The sequence below is a fragment of the Triplophysa rosa genome, linkage group LG5 (genome assembly GCF_024868665.1).
Source record: "Triplophysa rosa linkage group LG5, Trosa_1v2, whole genome shotgun sequence".
NCBI lineage: Eukaryota > Metazoa > Chordata > Actinopteri > Cypriniformes > Nemacheilidae > Triplophysa > Triplophysa rosa.
The window spans coordinates 27,353,717-27,374,448 of record NC_079894.1 but is presented as its reverse complement, the minus strand read 5'-3'; the positions used below and the strand labels follow the sequence as shown (position 1 = coordinate 27,374,448).

At 38.7% G+C, this 20,732-nt stretch overlaps 2 protein-coding genes across 7 annotated transcripts; both read left to right on the top strand.

Moving 5' to 3' along the window:
- Positions 1-1,373: 1,373 nt before the first annotated feature.
- Positions 1,374-20,669, top strand: eef1da (eukaryotic translation elongation factor 1 delta a (guanine nucleotide exchange protein)). Of its 6 annotated transcripts, XM_057334615.1 has the most exons (11): positions 1,430-1,482; positions 2,147-2,190; positions 12,428-12,931; positions 14,808-14,928; positions 15,469-15,540; positions 17,432-17,497; positions 18,015-18,102; positions 19,119-19,219; positions 19,319-19,519; positions 19,606-19,800; positions 20,538-20,669. In XM_057334615.1, the coding sequence occupies exons 3-11, from the start codon at positions 12,429-12,431 to the stop codon at positions 20,574-20,576; spliced, it is 1,386 nt and encodes a 461-aa protein (XP_057190598.1). In that variant the 5' UTR covers positions 1,430-1,482; positions 2,147-2,190; position 12,428; the 3' UTR covers positions 20,577-20,669. The 6 variants fall into 6 exon arrangements, with proteins under 6 accessions (XP_057190602.1, XP_057190603.1, XP_057190598.1 ...); XM_057334620.1 differs by lacking the exon at positions 12,428-12,931 and having other exon boundaries at positions 1,415-1,482; XM_057334616.1 differs by lacking the exon at positions 17,432-17,497 and having other exon boundaries at positions 1,432-1,482.
- LOC130554765 (E3 SUMO-protein ligase ZBED1-like) lies at positions 6,585-8,497 on the top strand. The gene is made up of 2 exons (XM_057334631.1): positions 6,585-7,641; positions 7,935-8,497. The coding sequence occupies exons 1-2, from the start codon at positions 6,795-6,797 to the stop codon at positions 8,132-8,134; spliced, it is 1,047 nt and encodes a 348-aa protein (XP_057190614.1). The 5' UTR covers positions 6,585-6,794; the 3' UTR covers positions 8,135-8,497.
- Positions 20,670-20,732: the final 63 nt, after the last annotated feature.

The following is a 20,732-nucleotide window of genomic DNA, read 5'->3' as shown; positions in this document are numbered from 1 at the left end:
TGCGCACTTGCGCGTCTTCAGGGCACGCACAGGACGCGAAGCGCGCGCAGTACGCACGGTCGGGCTGACTTTAGACGCTCTTTAAAATATGCAATTCTGTCAGATCTGAATATAAGCTACTCCTATATCTGAAATATATCTGAATGTATCTGATATCTTTAGAGATGTGTGGATTTTGTTCGAAATGTTTTGGAATGGATCTTGTGCACATGCACATTTTGTTTAGGAAATAAAAAGTGGTTCAGATGATAAAAAGAAGAAAATGTAGAAAAAGAAGGAGTGCTGGCCGCGCGGGTAAGGCGCTGGATTTATGATCCAACGGTCAAACGTTCGCGTGGATACGAACCCCACTCCTAGTAAAAGGTTTAGCTTTGAGGTGATCAAATACGATTAGTCTCTTTAAGACTATAGAATGGTTATGAGATTGAATTGTTGATCTTAATTACCAATGTTACGTTTTCTTTGCAAAGCAGGAAAAGATGTCCTAAGATGGAAAAAGGAGAAATTCCAGAGTGATACATAATACTCGGCAGGTTATTTTTGTGTGTGTTTTGGGAATTTGTTGTTTATGCTTTTGTAGACCACATTTACCTGTATGTTCATTTCAAATGTTTACCTGCAAATACATACAGTTTGTTTAAAAAGTGATCTTAAAAGTAAATTAACCAAGAAGCTTTAAGAAAATACCATTGCACTTTATTAAAAACAGATGTTCATAGTGACTTTAAATGCTAACTGGCATTCAGACAACAGAAGTACTAAAATTACATTTACGCATTTGGCAGACGCTTTTATCCAAAGCGACTTACATTGCATTGCATTGTATTGTATTATACATTTGTTTCTGACTATATATGCAATCCCTTGGGATCGAACCCATGACCTTGGCGTTGCTAGCGCCATGCTCTAACCACTGAACCTCAGGAAAGCTTTACAGTTTGTAAAGTGCCACTGCCATTAATTGAAGTGAATAAGTTGTTGATTAAGTCATCAATAACTGAAATCTCCAGTCCTTTGGAAATTATGTTGTAAATATACTGACAATCCTAATAATCCTACTTCGAAACATTTAAAATACATTTAAACGTTACTATATTTACATTTGTCATTTAGTCGACAGCTGTAAATTCAAGCCGCCGTGCACCAGCTGGACGGAATGTTTCGACGCAACTCAACTGGAATGTACCATAAATGTTCCGGGGGACACCATTATAAACAATCACAGTACTCAACGAAATGTTTCATACACTTAAAATGTTATATGCGATCGAACCTTTTATTAAACAACACAGAAACACAACTTAGTTTTGGGACCATACAAACTGTATTATAAAGCATCGTATGGATAATGTTTGCGTAAAACACACCCCTCTGTCCGCTATAAATTCATGTTACCCGGCTCTCACGTTCTCTTTTCTGTAACGAGGAATCCAGCGGAGAAGTTCAACTCGAAACGCTTGTCACTTGTCAAACTTTTCAAAAGTAAGTAAAACTTGGCATTTCTCGCAACGACAGAGTTAAATACACGGCAGTTATATCGCGATATCACGGGCGTTCAGGTGTTCGTGTTGCGCCACGTGGCGGAGTGTACAACTCTTCGGAGTTTAATCCGGTGCAGCATTTCAAGAAGTTTAAATGTGAATTTGATCACACTTTCTCAATGCACCCGCATTAAGATGTATATATTTTAGTCTCATTAGTGTAAATGGAGTCATGCTCACTTGGGATGGTCTGAGATAGCACGTTATAGTTAAACTTTATAAAACGTGTAGTTGAGACTGACAGCACATGCGGTATGAGGTTTACAGTTCATAAACAGATCTGAGAAAGTGTCGTGTCATCCTGAACTGCTTGTCTCTGGATGCTCTATTAAATATCCAACACAGAAATGATAATGCATTGAATGGCTATGATGGGAATTGTACTGGTTTTGGAGGCTATATACATACACAAATTTGCTTTGTGTCGTTTGGTGATGACCGTTAATATGAAGTCTCTTTTAACCTGTTACCATGAAAAGCTGGTAACGTGGAAATTATACCGTACCATGGTAATACCGTCGGATATACCCTGGTATGGCCACAACAATTTTTGTAAGTGTGGGTAGGTCTAACATATCCTAATTGTTAAATACCCACTGTTCAAGGAAAAGTGAAAAGCCGCTGTCATCTTTTTATTCTCAAAATACCGGTGAGATTCAAAATGCACCGCATGGCATGTTTTTGCATTACGCCTCTGTATTTGTGTAACCCATGCAATCGATTTGTATGGTCGCTGTGACCACGGATATTTGGCTTTGTTGAGTTTTTTTAGTTGTGGCATGACTTTATTCATTTTGATCTCCAATGGCTGGATTTGGCTTAGTTTTGAATGCATTAAATTATTTTCTTTTTACGACACTGTAAAGGAATATTCTGGGTTATTTTAAAGGGGTTGTGTGTAGTTTTTTAGCGGCATCTAGTGGTGAGGTTACGAATTGCAACCAACCGCTCACTTCACCACTCCCTTTCGAACATATTTACGAAACGCGTTCTGTAGAGCAGTTCGTCTGTTTAGGGCTACTGTAGAAACAACATGGTGACATATCAACAACATTCCGTGCAAGGGGAGCCGCTCTGTATGTACAGTAGGGGTGTAACGGTTCTCGGTAAAAAATTGAACCGCACGGTTCTCCACCAACGGTTCGGCACATCTTAAATCTGACGACGCATTTATAATATGGTTCGTTAGAAATTATAATGCGTAAAACAGACTGACAAAGTTCAGCTAATGTATGTTTGTCTATGGATACACTAGAGGTGTGAACCTACAGTAGTGTCACGGTTCGGTTACGATGACCATGTCATCGGTTCAATTCGATATTACGATGCATTGACGTTGACGATGCACTGCATCCTCAAATTTCAATTTTACTAGTTCACAATCACATGAATACAATTTTGTCAATAAATACAAGCAGTTAGAAATATGAACTGAACCTTTAATTTTACCTGCTCTTCTTCGATGTATCAAACATCAAACGTTATCTGCAGGGCTCTAGACTAACTTTTTGCACTGGTTGCACTGGTGCGCCAAACTTTTTTTTCTTAGGTGCACCAGCACAAAAGTTAGGTGCACCCAAATTTTCGACCACATCGCATTTAACACCGCAGTTTTACAAGTTCACTTTTTTTTTTAAATCGCTGTCCATATAGGCTATATTGACTTGTAAATTATTAACTAACAATCTGGTCAACATAAAGTTCTTTATTTGAAGCACAATTCTACAAGAAAGCAGGGCTCTAGACTAACACTTGCGAGAGGTGGCACTGGTGCTACCAAGTTATTCAGTTGGTGGCACCAGCCCTTAATTTGATAGCACCAGAGTCGTGGGGTGGGGTAAGAAAAAGAATCACTAAAACTTCATTAAAATGTGTTTAATACATTAATAAATCAATTAGAAATTAATACAAATCATTGTTTATTATTGAATTATTTTTATTGTATATGTAAACTCTCTTTCAACACTTTACCATATTTAAAGCACATCTTTCTTAAAGCTACTTTCTTCCTTTATTTGTTGTGAACGACTCCTATAACAGAACACAATTCCTTTAATACCAGTGAGTGTTTTTGGGCCCGTCCGTTGTTGTTTGATGAACATTATAAACAGAGATCTTTATTATGCTGCCGCCCCTTTAAGAGCTCGCGCAATATACTGGAACATGTGTTTTGTTTCCCAACTGTTTGGTCACGAAACAAACTGAATACCTTTACAAGGTTTCTTGTTAATATGGGAATTTTTAGGTTATTTTGTGTTAATATGTCTGTTTCAGAGTAAGAAGGCGTGAAAGAGAACTCCGTTTAGTATTTTGTGCTCTGACTCTCTGGGCGCGCGCATATCTCAAACAACCCGCGAGACCTGAAGGCTTTTAGTGATTATTCTTCATGAAAGCTGCATTGATAAACGTTTGGCTTCTATCAATAGCGACTCACAAATAAATAGTATTTAGCGTGATGTGTAACGTTTTGTATGCTTTGCAGTATTGTTAGAGATCTTTATACAATAGTTCAGTACTTAAAGTATAAACGCGTGTTTTCTGCATTAGCTTCACATGCATACAATACTTGCAACACATTTCGTTATCTTTGCTGTTTTGTACCTTAGCAGGGGAAATTCTTGTATTATGCATATTTATTTAAGTTGCAAGATTGAGCGCTTTACTCGTCTGCTCTTTCGGTCCTTCGCCTCTTACCGTAACCCGCGAATTACGTCTTTGGGGCGGGGCCACTGACAGATAAGTGAATGGTTGAAGGAGGGGAGACGAAAATGAGTGACTGAATGCTCAGATTTTTTTTAGTCGCACCATTGAGAAATTAGGTCGCATGTGCGACCAATTTGGTCGCACTCTAGAGCCCTGATCTGTCACAAGCACTACATCTTTATCCGATAACGGCATGAGACAGTAGCTCTGCTCTCGTCATAAACTGCTCTCGTTTGCGTTCACACTGCCACCAAAATCCGATTTCTTTTTTTGCTCATATGCAACCCAGATCTGTTTACTGCATGACAGTGTGAACAGGACAAACCACATGGAATCCGATCTTTTTTTAATCTGATCTGAGCCACTTCCATATGTGGTCCTAAACCAGATACAGGTCTGATGTTTCGCAATGCGACCTCAGTCTGAACGGTCATATCGGAATTTATGCAACTTTTGCATTATTGTAGATCGACTTGCGTCATAATTCTGTGCTAATTTAAAGCTTCACGCGCTATTCTGTTGACGGAAGTGCACTTTACAGCTCGGTTGCCAAACATTAAGCATCAGATTATAAACATAAGCCGTTGCACTGTCTGGGAATGCTCTAAAATCGCGCCGTGAGATCAATCCGCTCAGCACCGCATAAAGACAAACACACCCGCTGACTACTAGACCCTTGCTTAATTCTGTATGAAAGCGTGTTACGTGCTATTGTTGTTTTGCGCATACGATTCAGTTTATAACCATCACGAGTTCACACTGGAATCTGATATTGGCCACATTTTAAAAATAGTGTGAACAGCCGAACAAAAAATCAGATCTGAGCAAAAAATCTGAATTGAGCATTAAGGCTTGCAGTGTGAACGTAATAATCGCCCAGTCCTCGCTAATGTAATGTGCCGTTATTGTCACATACGACTCTGTCGCGACCGAAGTCCAGGAATCGCATGTTATTGCAGCTCGATGAGCACAGACAGCAGTGGCACTGACAGGCGTTAACAGCTCAGAGTGAAAACGGCTGACGTGGTTTCTTAAGTTAGTGGTATTACCCCCTGCATATTTTATTTGTGCGTGACAAGATTTACACACAGCAAGTGTCCTGTCCAGGTCGTGCTTACCAGGTTTTTCAGAAAAGCCAAAATGTGCCCAGATGTCGGCTTTTAAAGTAGTTGGAGCATTTTTACCTCCGCCATTGTATGCTAAAGCAGTAAAAGCACGTATGCGACATGACGTCAGAAAACCGTAAGTACGTTATAACCGGTTATGGTCTGTTACTGAACCGATTCCGTATCGTCCTCGTTTGCATCGCAAAAACGATTAATTTCGACACCCCTAGGATACACATTTAATACCTACAACAAATCAAATAACGTAGACAAATTTCAATAGGATTGATTTATGCTGTAATATGACCAGGCATTTATGCATTCATCACCCGGGTGTTGTGAGCGCGCGAGTGCAGCTGAGACCTGGACAGCACATGTTGCTGTTTAATCTACACTCATTCAAGCCTTGCCAATTTAAACATTTAAGTGCAAGATGATGCACAAGAAAACTCGCTTGCGTGCTGTGAGAAGATCCGAAGGTGCGCATAAGGAAAGTCTCAGACATGGCGCAAATGTTGAGATGTCTTTGAAGCGCTTAAACGGACAGATTCACACACGAAGTAGGTCAACATGCCCCTCTTGTCGAGTATCTTAACAAACATAGTACGGACGAAACAGACGAAAAACAACATGTGTACAGTATCAGTGTACCGGATCCAGTGTTTCCCCTACCATTGCTTTAGGGGGGCGCCCCGACCCTCCAACCGCACCCCCGCCCCCCTTGAAGGTCAAGTTAATTAAATGTTTTATGTAGCGTTAGATCACAAGAGAAGTAATTTAAGGTACCTTTCCTATATAACATGTCTATAACTTGTTCTCTTACTAAACAATCTAAATAGCATTATGTTGTTTATCTTATTTACATGGCGGCATGTCATTTCTGTTTCTACGTGGTCGCACCTTTACAATTCTCTCTGCTCTCTGTATCGCATTCCGACCCGATGCACGTGCACGCAGAGACACGTGCACGCGTTGCACTCAGATTCACTCAGCTCACGATGCGATGTGATTCACGATTCTGATCTCACGATGCGATTTACTCACAATTTATTTTTACAAAATGAGTTGAAACAAATTAGAAATGAACAACTTCCCTTGCATTATTTCTTAAATGCTTCACATTTCTTTGTATAATAAAATGTATTATTTCAAATAACAAACCTAAACTGCAATTTTATAACAAATTAATAATAGAAAAAGTCTCTTTAATATAAACAAACTAGGGGTGTGCGATATGACGATATTTGATCGCGAACGATTAAAATGACAGCACGATCCACTTTTTCGGAAAAATCGTTACATCGTCCTATATAGTGCACGACACGTTATATCCGTTGCTGGTCTTTTGATTTCGTCAACATCTGTGCGATAGATGGCGCCAAGTTAACAAACTCGTGTATGTTGCTCGTAAATTTAGTGAGATTAAGCGACGCAGTCAGTGACGATGGAGGGAAACGCGGAGCAGTTGGTCCCTAAAAAAAATTCAACATCTGTAATATGGAAATGGTTTGGTTTTTCCCCAACAGACACAGCGCAAACAGCAGTTATTTGCAAATGTTGCAATGATAAGATTCGCACGTCGGATGGCAACACAACGAACCTTTTTAACCACCTCAAAAGAAAGCACCCGAAAGAGTATGCCGACAGTCAAATTATAAAGGGACCCCACGCGAGAACATCAGGTACAACCAAGCAGCCAGAAACAAGGCTTAAAAAAACGACTTTAACGAAAGATGCATTTGAGAAAGGAACGCCGTATGACAGAACGAGCAAGCGCTGGAAAGATGTAACTGATGCGGTGACATTTTACCTGGCCAAAGACATGATTCCCATAAAGACTGTGGAAAATGAGGGCTTTAAAAGACTGCTCAAAGTCGTAGATCCACGTTACGAAATACCCAGCCGCAAATATTTTTCTTCCACGGCCATTCCACAGCTTTATTCCGAGTGTCGCAGCAAGATGCAAAACAAAATTCAAAACGTAAAGTTTTTTGCTACAACAGCTGATTTATGGTCTAGCCGTACGTCAGAGCCTTATTTAAGTCTGACGATTCACTTTATTCATGACTGGAAGTTGTGCAGTGCGTGTCTAGAAACAACATATTTCCCACAAGATCACACGGGCGAGCTCATAGCGCAAGGCCTCAGGGACGCGCTTGAATGTTGGGGACTGAACGAAGCAAACATGACCTGTATGACGACAGATAGCGGGGCCAATATGGTGAAGGCATTGGAGCTCAACAGCTGGACTCGTCTGCAGTGTTTTGGGCACAGACTCCACCTAGCCATCGGTGAGTGCAACTAAAAATAAATATTGTCTCTGCCATTCAGGAGATTGTTCGTATAATAAATAATTTAAAATTACATTAGGAACATTGAACAGTAAAATTATGAGATTAGTTTGCAATAATAATTGCAGTGTTATATGTAATTGTTTTGTATTATTTATATATAAAAACGTTTTTGTGGAACATCTGTTTGGTTTCAATAAAATAATATATTTTTATAATATAAACATTTGTAAATAAAATTTTACATTGTGCATTAGGTTAAATCTAATTAATACATTATTCTTTTTTATTAGAAAAAAGTGCCAAAGACCCTCGTGTTGAACGTGTAACATTGGTCTGCAAGAAAGTCGTCAGTACATTCTCCTTCAGCTGGAAGAAAAAGAGGGACTTAAGTAATGCTCAAACTGAGCTAAACGCTACCTCAACAGAAGCTCATCACCGAGTCCCCAACACGATGGGGTTCGAGACTCGACATGATCGAGAGAGTGCTTGACCAGGAAAAGGCCATTTCTCAGGTCCTGAAGGCAGACAAGAAGACTAGGCATTTGGTCCCGTCATGGCAAGATGTTGACGTAATGGAGTCTGTGAAAAAGGCATTGAGTCCACTGAAAGACTTTACTGATGCACTCTCAGGTGAGGATTATGTGAGTATATCTTATGTAAAGCCAGTGCTTCACCTGTTGAAAGTCAACATTTTGAGCCTGAATGATGAAGACACTGAACTAACAAAAACAATGAAGACAAGCATTCTCGCATACCTCACTGACAAATATCAGGACCCCACCACTGATGACCTGCTGGACATGGCTTCGCTTGTCGATCCCAGGTTCAAAACACAATACATAGACAAAGACAAGATAGAGGGAATTACAAACCAGAGCTTTGTCTGAGCTGGAGTCTTTGCTGACCATACAGTATCCAACATCAGATCAGCAGCCTACATCTAGTACCTCAACCTCCACATCACAGAGCCCTGATGAGGGTCAGACACCACCCAAGAAAGCAAAACGATCACTTGCCAGCTTTTTAAAAGCCTCAGGTGTTGTAAGTGCATCTGCAGCCACAACATCAGCTTCCTCATCTCTAAAAGAGGCAATAGAAGGAGAATTGAAGGGATACTTGTCCACACCAAATGCAGAAAGTGAGGTGGATCCACTGGGATGGTGGAAAGTCCATGAGGCAAACTTTCCAAGAGTTAGCCAACTTGCTAGAAAGTATTTATGCATTCCAGCCACAAGTGCTCCCTCAGAAAGAGCCTTCAGTACTGGTGGCATTATTGTCACCTGCCAAAGGGCAACTCTCAAGCCAGATAAAGTGATTCAGCTGGTTTTCCTTTCTAAAAATTTGTGACTGTGATTAGTTATACTGTGTGTTATTTTAGAAATTGATATGTTCCAAAGCTGCTAAGTTTACACGACTCAGGACTCAGGTCAGGAAATATTTTTGTACCTTTATTGTTTTGGTTCTGAAACACGTTGCACTTTGAAAAATCTACTAAACAGATTACGAAAGGTAGTTTACATTTTGTATGTGTGTTTTTGTTTTTACCTTTGGAAGCTAATGTTTATTTTTTGGGAGTTATGCTAAAGTCTGTGCACTTGCATTTATTTAACTAGACCAAGTACATTTTTATTTAAACATTATTTAACTTTGTAAAAAATAAGCTATTTACATTTTTGAACCGGTTTGCTGGGATCTATGTCCAATAAGCTATCTGACTGTTACAACTGTTAGATTTATTAAACCAATGTTCATTTTGTGATGTTAATTGTAATGCAAGTCTTGTTGAATGTTCATACTTTCAGAATTGCACTTGCATTAAATCTTAACTTGATTAAAATATTCTTGAAAATGTAAATGGTGAAGAGTATGTTTTTATATGGGGACATTAGTTTGGCTGTATTGTAGCTCTGTAATTTGCAAAATAGTCTTAAAACCAACTTGAAAAAGAACCGGGATAAAACCGTGAATCGTGATGTATCCAGAAAAAAACGTGATTTGATTTTTTTTCTATATCGCCCACCCCTAAAACAAACAAATACTGTCTGAGCTTTTCTTGGATTTTTTGCATTTAAGAAATATCAGCATGTCCACGTTTAGATTTGCAGTGAAAATAGCGGCCCCTGCTGTTCAAAAAATGTATTGCGATTCAGTTCACACCTCAGCCGATTTGAATCGTCACACATTATAATCGATTTTCAACCGGCTCACGGTGAATCGTTACATCCCTATAAATCACATTAAATCTTCAAATAAATCTTTGGCAAAAATTTGTTTTATGCACTCGCACCAATGCGACCCTGTGAAATTTTACTTCGCACCTTTTAAAAAAACGATGGCATTTGCGACTATTTTAGTCGCCGTCTAGAGCCCTGTATTTTCTGTTTCTGTTGTCAGTTCTGTTTTATAACCAAGACACATCATCTGATTAAATCAGCACACATCTTAAGAGCAGAGATTTTGGCTATATTCTGTCACAGCGCATGCACAGCCTCTGTCTTTGTAACCATGTGCTTATTTAAAGACAAACTGTGTGCGTGCTTATATCCAAACATTCGATAACCGTGGCAGGTTTTGGAAACACAGTTTTTTACTTGCAGGTCGGTCGCCATACAGTGAACTGAATGTGCTACCTCTCCAGAGATACTCTTATTATAGGGAGATGGAAGGGTCTGTAACACTTCCAATTAGACAGACCGTAACGGCTAACAAAACATTGACATCCATTTAAAAAACTAGCATCTGGACTCCTTTCCTGGGTTCCGCTGAAGCCAGGGCGTTAGCATTGGGCGTTGGCATTAGCCGTTACGCTTTTTTGGCTAAAGGTTGTAGGCTTTACATTAGGGGTGTTGGGAAAAATCTATTCACCTAACTATCGCAATTCTTTTTAAAACGATTTAAAAATCAATTGTTTATCTCAGAATCTATTTTTTATTTTACTTTTCCTTAGAAGTGGTGGAGTTACCTCTTTTATTCCAACAGAAGGCGTAAAGCATATGTTTGTATCTGTATTAGATGACGTCGTATCCGTTCTAAGCTTGCGCGAGGACGCAAAAATCATGGCCGAGTCAGCGGATCAAAGCTCGAAAATTAATTCTGCACCTTCACGTTTCAAATCCCAAGTGTGGAAACACTTGGGATTTTACACTTTACCGGGAAAAGCAGCGCTAGACATGACTAAAACGGTATGCAAACTCTGCCATACACTGAGTTCAGGGTAGTGTTGGGCGATATTCAATATAATCAGATCGTTCTATCGCCAGCATGTGGATCGCCGATACACGATAGTATCGAGGGGCGGGGCAATTACGCATTTATCTATGACAAGATGGATTTGTGGACAAAAACAGAAGCTTATGTGTCTAGAAAATGCTCATGTGTGACTGCAATTATCATTCTATCAGAGTTTAAGTTCAGTGCAGTTGGCAACATTGTTACTTACCACCGCAACCTTTTAAACAAGAGAAAGTAAACTATTGCTATAAGTCAATATCATTCATCCAAATGCGTCATTGATGCCCGCGTGCGCTGTTATTACTTGATTGCCAAACGGGAACAACTCGTGCGGTGGTTTTAAACCGTCACGCGCATAGCAATTCCTGCGAGGAAAACCCCGAGCCGTGCGCATCACAAGTTTATCGTGCACTGAAAACTCAAAGCCCGCACATTATAAACTCTCTCTGGTGCAAGGAAAAGCTTAAGCCGCGTGCATTGCAAGCTCTCTTGCATGAAGAAATGCGCAATGCGCGTTTGTAATATTGATTTGCGACATATATTGGCAAACAGCCAACTATCGTCTAGGGAATCAGCTATCGCGATAGGTCTGAGGATCGTCGATACATGATAGTATCATCTATCGGAACAACCCTAGTTCAGGGTTTTGGTCCTTGAAAGTTTCATGGTTCAAGGTAGTTTAAAATATACACTGTGTATGTGTATGCTCCTGAAATAAAAGTTCAGAAAGATGTGATGCATTGTTTTTGTTAATATGACTCATAATATACAGTCTCTTCAATGGTATGATCAAGTATTTTCCTAGTCCTTAATAAGCAAACAAAAATCACAATAAATTGTAATGTCGACTCGCAATATATATATATAATCGCAATATATATTGAATCTGCACACAAGTATCGGGATAGAATTGAATCGGCAAATTAGTGTATCGTTACACCCCTACTTTACATCTAGTGTCTTTGGCTTCACAGACGCGAGAGAGAGAGGCGTTTCCTGCACCGGGAGAGCAAGACCTCGCGCTAGCGGGTCAGTACTGATGACATTATCCCACCTAATGAAAGCAATGGTTTATCCAAAAAGACGCTAGGTTTGTCATTGTACGCGTCTTCTGAACAAAAGCCGCCAAAGGAGTTGGAAAAGTCACTATATCTAGGGAAAGAGTTGCAAACTTGGCAACAATGGCCGGACAAATTATGAATGAATGGGGAACTGTAGTCATGGTGGGGAGGATTTTCGGCGTGGCGGCTCGCCACGGCAAAATGAATATGGTGGAAACACTGGTTAAATACAGAGCTAACTTCTAAAAACTCTTAAAAATTTTTTTTAAAATAAAATCACTTGAATTGGTGTAAAACAACAATCTGAATTTAATCTGAATTCCTTGATGAATAGATGCAAAAATGTTTGTCTCCTGCTGACATGGCTTCTACTGCTCTGCATGGCATTTAGATGCGATTTGATGTTTCAACACTGTTTTTAACATCAGCGCAGACTAATTCCTTAGAATTTACTTTTGTTTTTTTCTTTCTTATCATATGCTGTAATTGAGGATGGAGAACCAAAAGGGGTCTCGAGCCAAAGATCAAAGTTCACGTGTACAGACAGGAAGCAGGTCTGACCTGCCAAAATCAAACGATGGAAAGAGGAAACGCACTCGTTCATCCCGCTCCGAACAACAGGGTTCTGAAGAAGGTCATTTTCATCATGAGCCCATCTCTGAGGGTGTCGGAGAGAGGGTTTGGTTCAATCGCAGCATTTATGAGCAAGCCGATGTTGCCTATCAGACCTTGTTGAGCTCAGGGTCTGGGACCCCTCTGGTTCCCCCAAAAGAAAGAATTCCTCACACCTTGGTCTTCAGGTCCAAACGGAACACTGGTCAGCCATACCAAGAAGAGAACTCCATGCATACTCGTTGCTTTACATCACGGCGTGATCGGCAGGATTCCACCCATCAGCGCTCCTCTTCTGAACCCAAGAGGGCTCGACACGTCACCAGCGGTAGCAGAAAGAGAGTCTACTCTGCGACCGAATGCGCCCCTCCAAGAAGGGAGAAGTATGGCTAGTTTAGAGGCATGGGACTATTGACATTTACTTTGTCAAAAATTCTAAAAGTTGTCTTCTCGCTTACTAAACTATGTGTTTTTTATGGATTGTTTTGTTTGTGAAATGTATTTAATGACCATTTGGCATCTTTTCCCCAACCCATCATCAGTACTGAAGCCTCAAACTGGCTTGTCACCACTTACCCCTGTTTAATCATTGTGAAACTAATGCGAGGGCTTTAACACACAAAGTCTGACCTATTGTCTAAAGCCTGTGTCAGCAGAAGAGAAATAAAAAGGTTTTACTGGGTGACGGCAGTGTGATAATCCTTTCTTATTCTCACTGAATGTGCCATGAGCAATGAGGTTGTCCAACCAGATCTTTATGAATGCAAGAACTAAACATAATTTTAAACATAATACTATTAAAATGTAATTAAAATAAAATAAAAAAATGTGTTTAATTAATATTTTATTAATGATATACTTTATATCAACTGAAGATAACTATAACAACTATATTACTGTCCACACACCAACAGACGATAACATTGTTTATTCTAAACTCGCACACTGTATTTTGATTTACGTGAGCCCTTTGAATTCAAATGGATTTTAATTAGTTATATCGTAATAGTTAAATAGTTAGTTAAATGTAGAACTTTATCTTTGTATTATAGATAGTTTACGTCCTTGGTTTGTACGGGCCTTAGGTCATTTTATTTAAACTCGTAATTAGCGTCAACACTCTCTGAATCGCATCACGTTTACCAATTTTTTGGAAGCGTTTTTATTATACAGTTCATGTAAATCATCAAAGCAACAGGGGTTTTCCTGGCTCAAAATGAGGCGGAGGTGGTGCCATCCTGATCTTGTACACACGCGTAGGCCTACCGTACCTTTAAGTGGCTTAACCAAAGTGACTTCGAGTTTGACGTATTAAAAGTTCTAATAAAATTAGATAAAAATGACAATTATTAAGTTATATAAAACATTACTTTTATTCAACCAAACAGAAATGTTTCTTTATCATTTTCAACTAAGTTTTCAGCCCACAATAGCCAACTGAATTAACCAGTCTTCTTTCTAAATGAGCAAAGCTCATTCACATCTTGCATTCTCTGTGGTTCATTTTAAATGATTCAATGATCTCTTATATTCGCTAGTGACTGAAAAGTTCAATAGTTTAAATGAATCGGTTCAAATGAGTCATTCGTGTGCGAGTCGTTCTGAACGCAATGTGTGTTCATACTGGCGAACTCGCTGTGTACAGTATACGCTGATTCAACGATCCAACTGCACAGCTAAAGACATTACAATGATGTGCGTCATGTTAATTTAATACATTTCAAGAAATTAAACGTAGTTGGATGCAAAACAAACAGCCGTGAAACACAGGCTGGCTCTTGTTCTGCAACTCTTTTAGCACCTCAGTGTGCTGATAACGAAACAGCGCCTCCACTGTGGCGTAATGTCGCAACTGCAGTTACAAATGACAGTCTGTTAAATGCACGCAGTATTTCTTGTGAAGACTCGCAACATAGTTTTGGCGAGAGCCTGAAGCGGCAAGACATTTGACGGAGGCGGCCGCCTCCAATTTCTCTATGCAGGAAAAACCCTGAGCAAGAATTTTTGCATGGCACATTCATACAGAGCAGTATTTGAGCATGATATTTGGAAAAATGCAGTAATAGAAATGTGGCATATGGTTTTGCTCTGCTTGATTTGCTTGTGTTTTAATGCTTTTGTAAATAGATGCATTAAAGATTTAATTCAGCCTTTCATGCGTTATTTTTGAGTCTTTCCAGCTCTGTACATTTAAAATATTTCTCTTTTCCCAAAACTTTTTACTCATTTTTTCCCCGTTCGTGTCTTTTTTCTTCTTAGCATTACAATGAGTGCACTTCAGGGACTCGCCCAGGAGAAGATCTGGTTTGACAAGTCCAGATACGACGAGGCCGAGCGGAGTTTCTATGAGGGGGAGAACGGCATAGAACAGACTCCACAGGTACTGCCCCCTAGTGTTCTGGATGTCAAACCACACTTAAGTCTAAAACGTCCTCATTACTATCCTCTCACAAATCTAAATCGGTCATATTTTTAATGAATGACGATGACAAAATCTGAATGTGTTTCTGTAACTTAATTGGTTAAGCATTGTGTTAGCAGCACAAAGATCATGGGTTTGATTCCCAGGGAAAACAGTCACACATGCTTCTAAAACTGTATTCCTTGAATGCACTGCAAGCCGCTTTGGATAAAAGCGTCTGCCAAATGCATAAATGTAAATGTAATTGTGTTTCTAGAGTCGTTGTGCGTGAATACGTGTTTACACAGCTGCTGTACTGTACATCTATCTGCGGTGTGTTTTTCCAGGTGTCTGCCACACACCTGCTTTCCCTTACCTCACTCACCCATATGCTAAATATTCTGCACTGACAGTGCTTGTGTGTATCCGTGTATGTTTGTGTGCTTGCTTGCGTTCTCACTCTCTGCCTCTTGCTGGATTGTTTGACACTGGCTTCTTTACCCCGCTGTATTCTTTCAGGAGAGAGAAGCTAGTGCCATTCTGCAGGACATTGCTAAAGCCCGAGAGAATATCCAGAAATCCCTATCCGGAGTGAGTACTACCTCCATAACCACCAAAACGAAATCCCATCACAGTCTGAGCTCTCGGTATTATATTTGGATCATGCTCGGCATAGAGAATCTGTTCTGTAAGCTTCAAGTAAATCATTTTTAATGTATATGCATGGAGATGAATCTTCTTTATTGATGTTCAGTAACTGTCCCCGTGCATGAGATCAGATGAAAAGTCAGATTTTAATCACAGCTTTGAAATGTAGTGAAATGCGCAGGATGGCTTTGGGTTTATCTGCTAAACAGCCGGGAGCTCCAGTACAAGCCCCCCCCACTTAAAAAAAATCCCTGCGCTATTTTTATACAGTATTTATTAAGCCCCTTTGGTGTCATGACGGAGACAAAAAAATCGGCTTTAGTGAACCGTTTATGTGGGTTAACAATCTATGTGCGCAGTGCAGTGTTATTCTGTAAATGTAAAGCTATTCGATTTGTGACCGAAACTGGTGTTCCACCAGCAAGTTTTATATTTTAGGTTTTATTTACAAGTTTACCATACTTTGTTTGTAATCTACTATTAACCCTATATGTTTTTTTTGTCTGATGGCTTTGCTGTGTAAACACAAAAATCAATAATATAAAAGATATGATCTTTTATAAGATGATAAAATAAACTAAAAATAGCTCGATATTCGGCCGTGTCGAGATGGTGCTGATCTGTGACGAATGATGGTCAGTGGTCTGTATTTTGCATTATAAAGCAAGTGAATCTCTGTCGGAATGGGTCTGACTTTGCATCAAAACATGTAAATGTGTGTGCGTTTCGCCTCTGTTCAAATATGCAAACCGTTTTTAGAGCGAGGGAGGTTTTTGAACAGGCCTTTGTTCGAGATTTGGTAGTTGAAAGTTGTTTTAATGATCCTATAAATTTGTTTCTTATTTGGCACAAACATTGATCATCAAATCTGGAATGGAAAAGATATCGAATTTTTTTAATCAAAATTGGGTTTTTAAAAGCACCAACACACCAAACATTTGTCCATCATGAAACAAAAGGGGCTTCAGAAATGATAGAGAGACGCAGCAGGGATCAGTTTATTTAATGCTTCCCATTTCATCAAACATTTGCATAAATGTACGTTTTTATTGTCTTAGAACCGGAAATAATTGAAGAATATTTTGTGTAATATATGATCCTAAAAGCACTAAGCTGATTGTCCTGTAATGCTTGTGGGTCTAACTTGGTCTCTTTTTTAACAATGAACTCACTTCTGTGTCTGCATGCATCTGCGTGCGTCTGCGTGTGTCTGTGGTTGACGCTCTTGTTGCTTTTGCAGGTTTCTAGCACGAAAACCACATGACTGATGTAAACTTACTTTAGTATTTACTATAGTAAATCTATTGTAGTATGCTGAAGTTTATTACAAGAATTACTAAACAGTATTCTGTAGTATTAACTGTGCATTATAGAGATGCTGTAGATTTACTATGGTAAGGTTTCAAACACTGTAGTATCTAGTCCTTTTATTACAGTTTACTGTACTAAAAGCATAACATTTTTTCATCTGGGATGTTGGCCTTTTTTATTTGCACAGATATACTTCGTATCAGTGTGTTTTTACTGTTTTTTTCCGCTAGTTTGTTTACCTCTGTTTTTCCTCGAAATGCTTGTTCATCTGTCATTTTTTGCATCATTTTTTTCTGTAGAAAATGAGTTACTCTTTACTGTACACTGACTTATGCTAAGAAACCTTGGACGTGAGATCACTCCATAAAAACGATGACAATAGGTTTCTTTCAGGGTGAACCCTGCTTTTAATTGAATGCAAAGAGCATGAATAAATGCATCAGAGAATCTTTTGTTTGCGCTCAGTTTCTGTTATATCACGGTTGTGTTTTCTGATTGTGTTGGTGAAATGTGAATCTCTCAGGTCAAGACTGCACTGCAGGCTAGTAAAGGACACGCTCGCTCTCAGAAACCCAGAGAGAGGAAGACTGTAAGTGATGTGGGTGGGAAACTTCAAACCTGTGTGAAGAGCATGTGAACGAAGAGCAAAGACTTTTCACTGCTTGACATTGAGTTCAGTTGGGTTTCTGTGCGTGTGTGTTTGGTATTTTTTTATTTGTAGGTTTACATGTGAAGCTTATAAACTGTAATGCATGACCTCACATGGACGTAAAAAGAGCATGACGGTGATCAAAGTAAAAAAGTAGAAATATGTGAATATTAGTTAACATACTAAACAAGCCCCAAATTTCAGCGGTTGTCTGGTTTTTTTTGGATCAGTGTGGTGTTAACTTTCTTAAACCTCAAATCTGCTTTTGAATGAGAGGCAGCTTTGAGAAAACAATGTGACCGTTTCAAACATATCATTCTGAAATATCCAAATCCTTTCCTGTGGGTTTATTTGTGGTTGTTTAACATTTTGGTTTGGCGCTGTTGACATTCGACTTTTATGAGATGTTTTTGCTTTTCATACATAACTAATCCAGTTTTCTTGATCTGAATTGCAGAGTCAGAATGCCAGTAAATCTGAAGATCATAGTGAAGTCATCTCTCGCATGAAGAGCCTGCAACTGGACAACAAGAATTTGCACAAAGGTATGTTTCTCTTTAAAATTAATATTTTTATGCATTTCAGTTGTTTGTATTTCAATTGTAATTTTATTATATTAAAAAAAAAAAATTGTGACCTAGCACAGGGGTTTTCAAACTGGGATCCGGGGGATTCGGGGACCCCCTTGAGGCCTCCAGAAAGTTCTCAGGGTTCACGAAAAATTTCAAAGAAAAAAGACAATGCAAAAAAGTGTTCATCTTTTCTTTTTTGCTACATGCATAGTTTCCAGAATTGTTTATACTTTTGTATGTTACTAGCGAGTTTTCTGACTGCGGTTTCCTTTATTTGACTCGCTCGGCTTTGTAAGGCAGTATATTTTTTAAAGCGGTCATGAAACGAGAATTATTGTGAAAGTTGCTACAATACAAATACATTCAATTAAAAAATGTTTCTTAAGGCTCTAGATCCACCAAGGCGCTTTTACGCGACTGAAAACGGCAGGCGCTGGCCAGAAACACCAGTTGCGGGCACTTAAATGTTTTTTTTTTTTTCAAGCATAGGCGCGTTGGTTACTATGATACGTTGAGCGTGAAAAAAAGCGGTGAGCGCAGGCACTGAGCCTGCAGAAAAGAACACCAGCTGCTGCCGTTTTCAAAAAACACTGCGTTTCCATTGGAAACAATTGAAAAAAAAAACAATTGACACCGTTCGCCTGCAGAAACGCCTCGGGGGACACAGCCCCTAATACATAAAAATAAATCGATGGATGTGTATTTTACAAAAACGTTTATTATATTTGGTGGTCCTTGGCATCATAAAGTTTGAAAACACTGACCTAGTATTTTATTTTAATTCAAGCTTATTGTTTGCCGTTATTGTGTTGTTGTATGGCTCCTGTTTTATGTATAATGCTTCGGCAATATTGAAAGTGCCCAATCGTGCCATTAAACTACTTGTAAATTGAAAATTGAATTGAAATTGAGCTGCTAAATGAAATGATAAAATGTAAACGTAAAGATGGATACCTAAATGTCCAGTTGTGCGGATCTGTGTTTTTTAGTGGTGGATGATCTCAGAGCCATGCTGTCCAAACTAGAATCCAGAATGGCTGTGCTGGAGAAAAGCCAAGGGCCTGCTAAAAAAACAGCTCCCGTCACCAAGGTACAGTACATCTCCTCTTTAACCTGAGGTAAGATATCGAGGCTCTCATTGTGTTTTCTTTTCTAAATGATATTAAGCTCTTGACCATTTTATTCGAAGGCTGCTCCCGTCCAGAAGCCCAAGGTTGCGGCACAAAATGGTGCTGATGACGACGATGATGACGTTGACCTCTTCGGCAGCGAAGAGGAAGATGAGGAGGCAGAGCGCATCAAAGCCGAGAGGGTAAAGGAGTACGCAGCGAGGAAGTCCAAGAAACCCGCCCTCATCGCCAAATCCTCCATCCTGCTGGACGTCAAACCCGTATGAATCCCTGAACAAACTGAATCTTGAGTGTGTAATGTTTAATTCTTTTCTGCTCTGTTAATACGCCATCTTTTATGAATTAGTGGGATGATGAGACCGAAATGAGCAAGCTGGAGGAGTGTGTACGCTCCATACAGATGGACGGGCTCCTGTGGGGAGCTTCTAAGCTGGTTCCCGTCGGCTACGGCATCAAAAAGCTCCAAATTGGCTGTGTGGTTGAAGATGATAAAGTGGGAACGGACATTCTGGAAGAGGAGATCACAAAGTTTGAGGATTATGTAAGTGGAGAATGTATTTGGAGGAGATTCTGCATCTTGGAGGAATGTTTCGGCAAAAAGTATAATCAAATTTTCTTGATACAAAATAAAATGTAACAAAAAATATTTCATAATATATTTATTTGTATTGATTTATTTTATTAAATTAATGCAAAATCAAATGTACCAAATATTGTCATTATAAAAGAGACTTTTTGCTAAATATTATATAATATATCTACTTGTATTAGTTTTTTATTTCTATTAAATTAATTGAAAATCAAATGTACCAAACATTTTAATTTTAAACAGACTTTATGCAAAATATTTCATAGTATAATATATTTATTTGATTTGATTTTTTTTATTTATAAATTAATACAAAATCACATGTACCAAAAATTGTCATTTTAAAACTGGCGTTATTCAAAATACTTAACAAATAAATAGATTTATTTTTAATGGTTTTATTTTTGTTATATTAAATCAATGCAAAATGAAATGTACCTAAAATTATACTTTTTGCAAAATATTTCACTATATATAAATATATATATATATAAATAGATTTTTTTTAAATATAAAAAAGCAATAACAATTTATAAATAAATGAATTTATATGAATCATTTAAAGTTATTTTTTAATTTGATGAATTTTGAGTTTATTTTGAGTTGGTTTCTTGACAGACGTTGCTGTGTTTTACATGATATTTTTCACTTCACTTTTTTCTAAACTAAATTTATTTATCATGTTTTAGGTCCAGAGTGTTGACATCGCTGCTTTCAACAAGATCTGAGCCTGTTACATCCAAGATCCATCTCACACTGGGTTATATCTTTTATATCGCACGGTTACCAATAAACTAATCAGCCACGTGAACAAAACATCATGATAGTAGTCCGTCTTTATTTCAATGTTTTTATCTCTTGGCATGCATGCATCTCCATCAAAT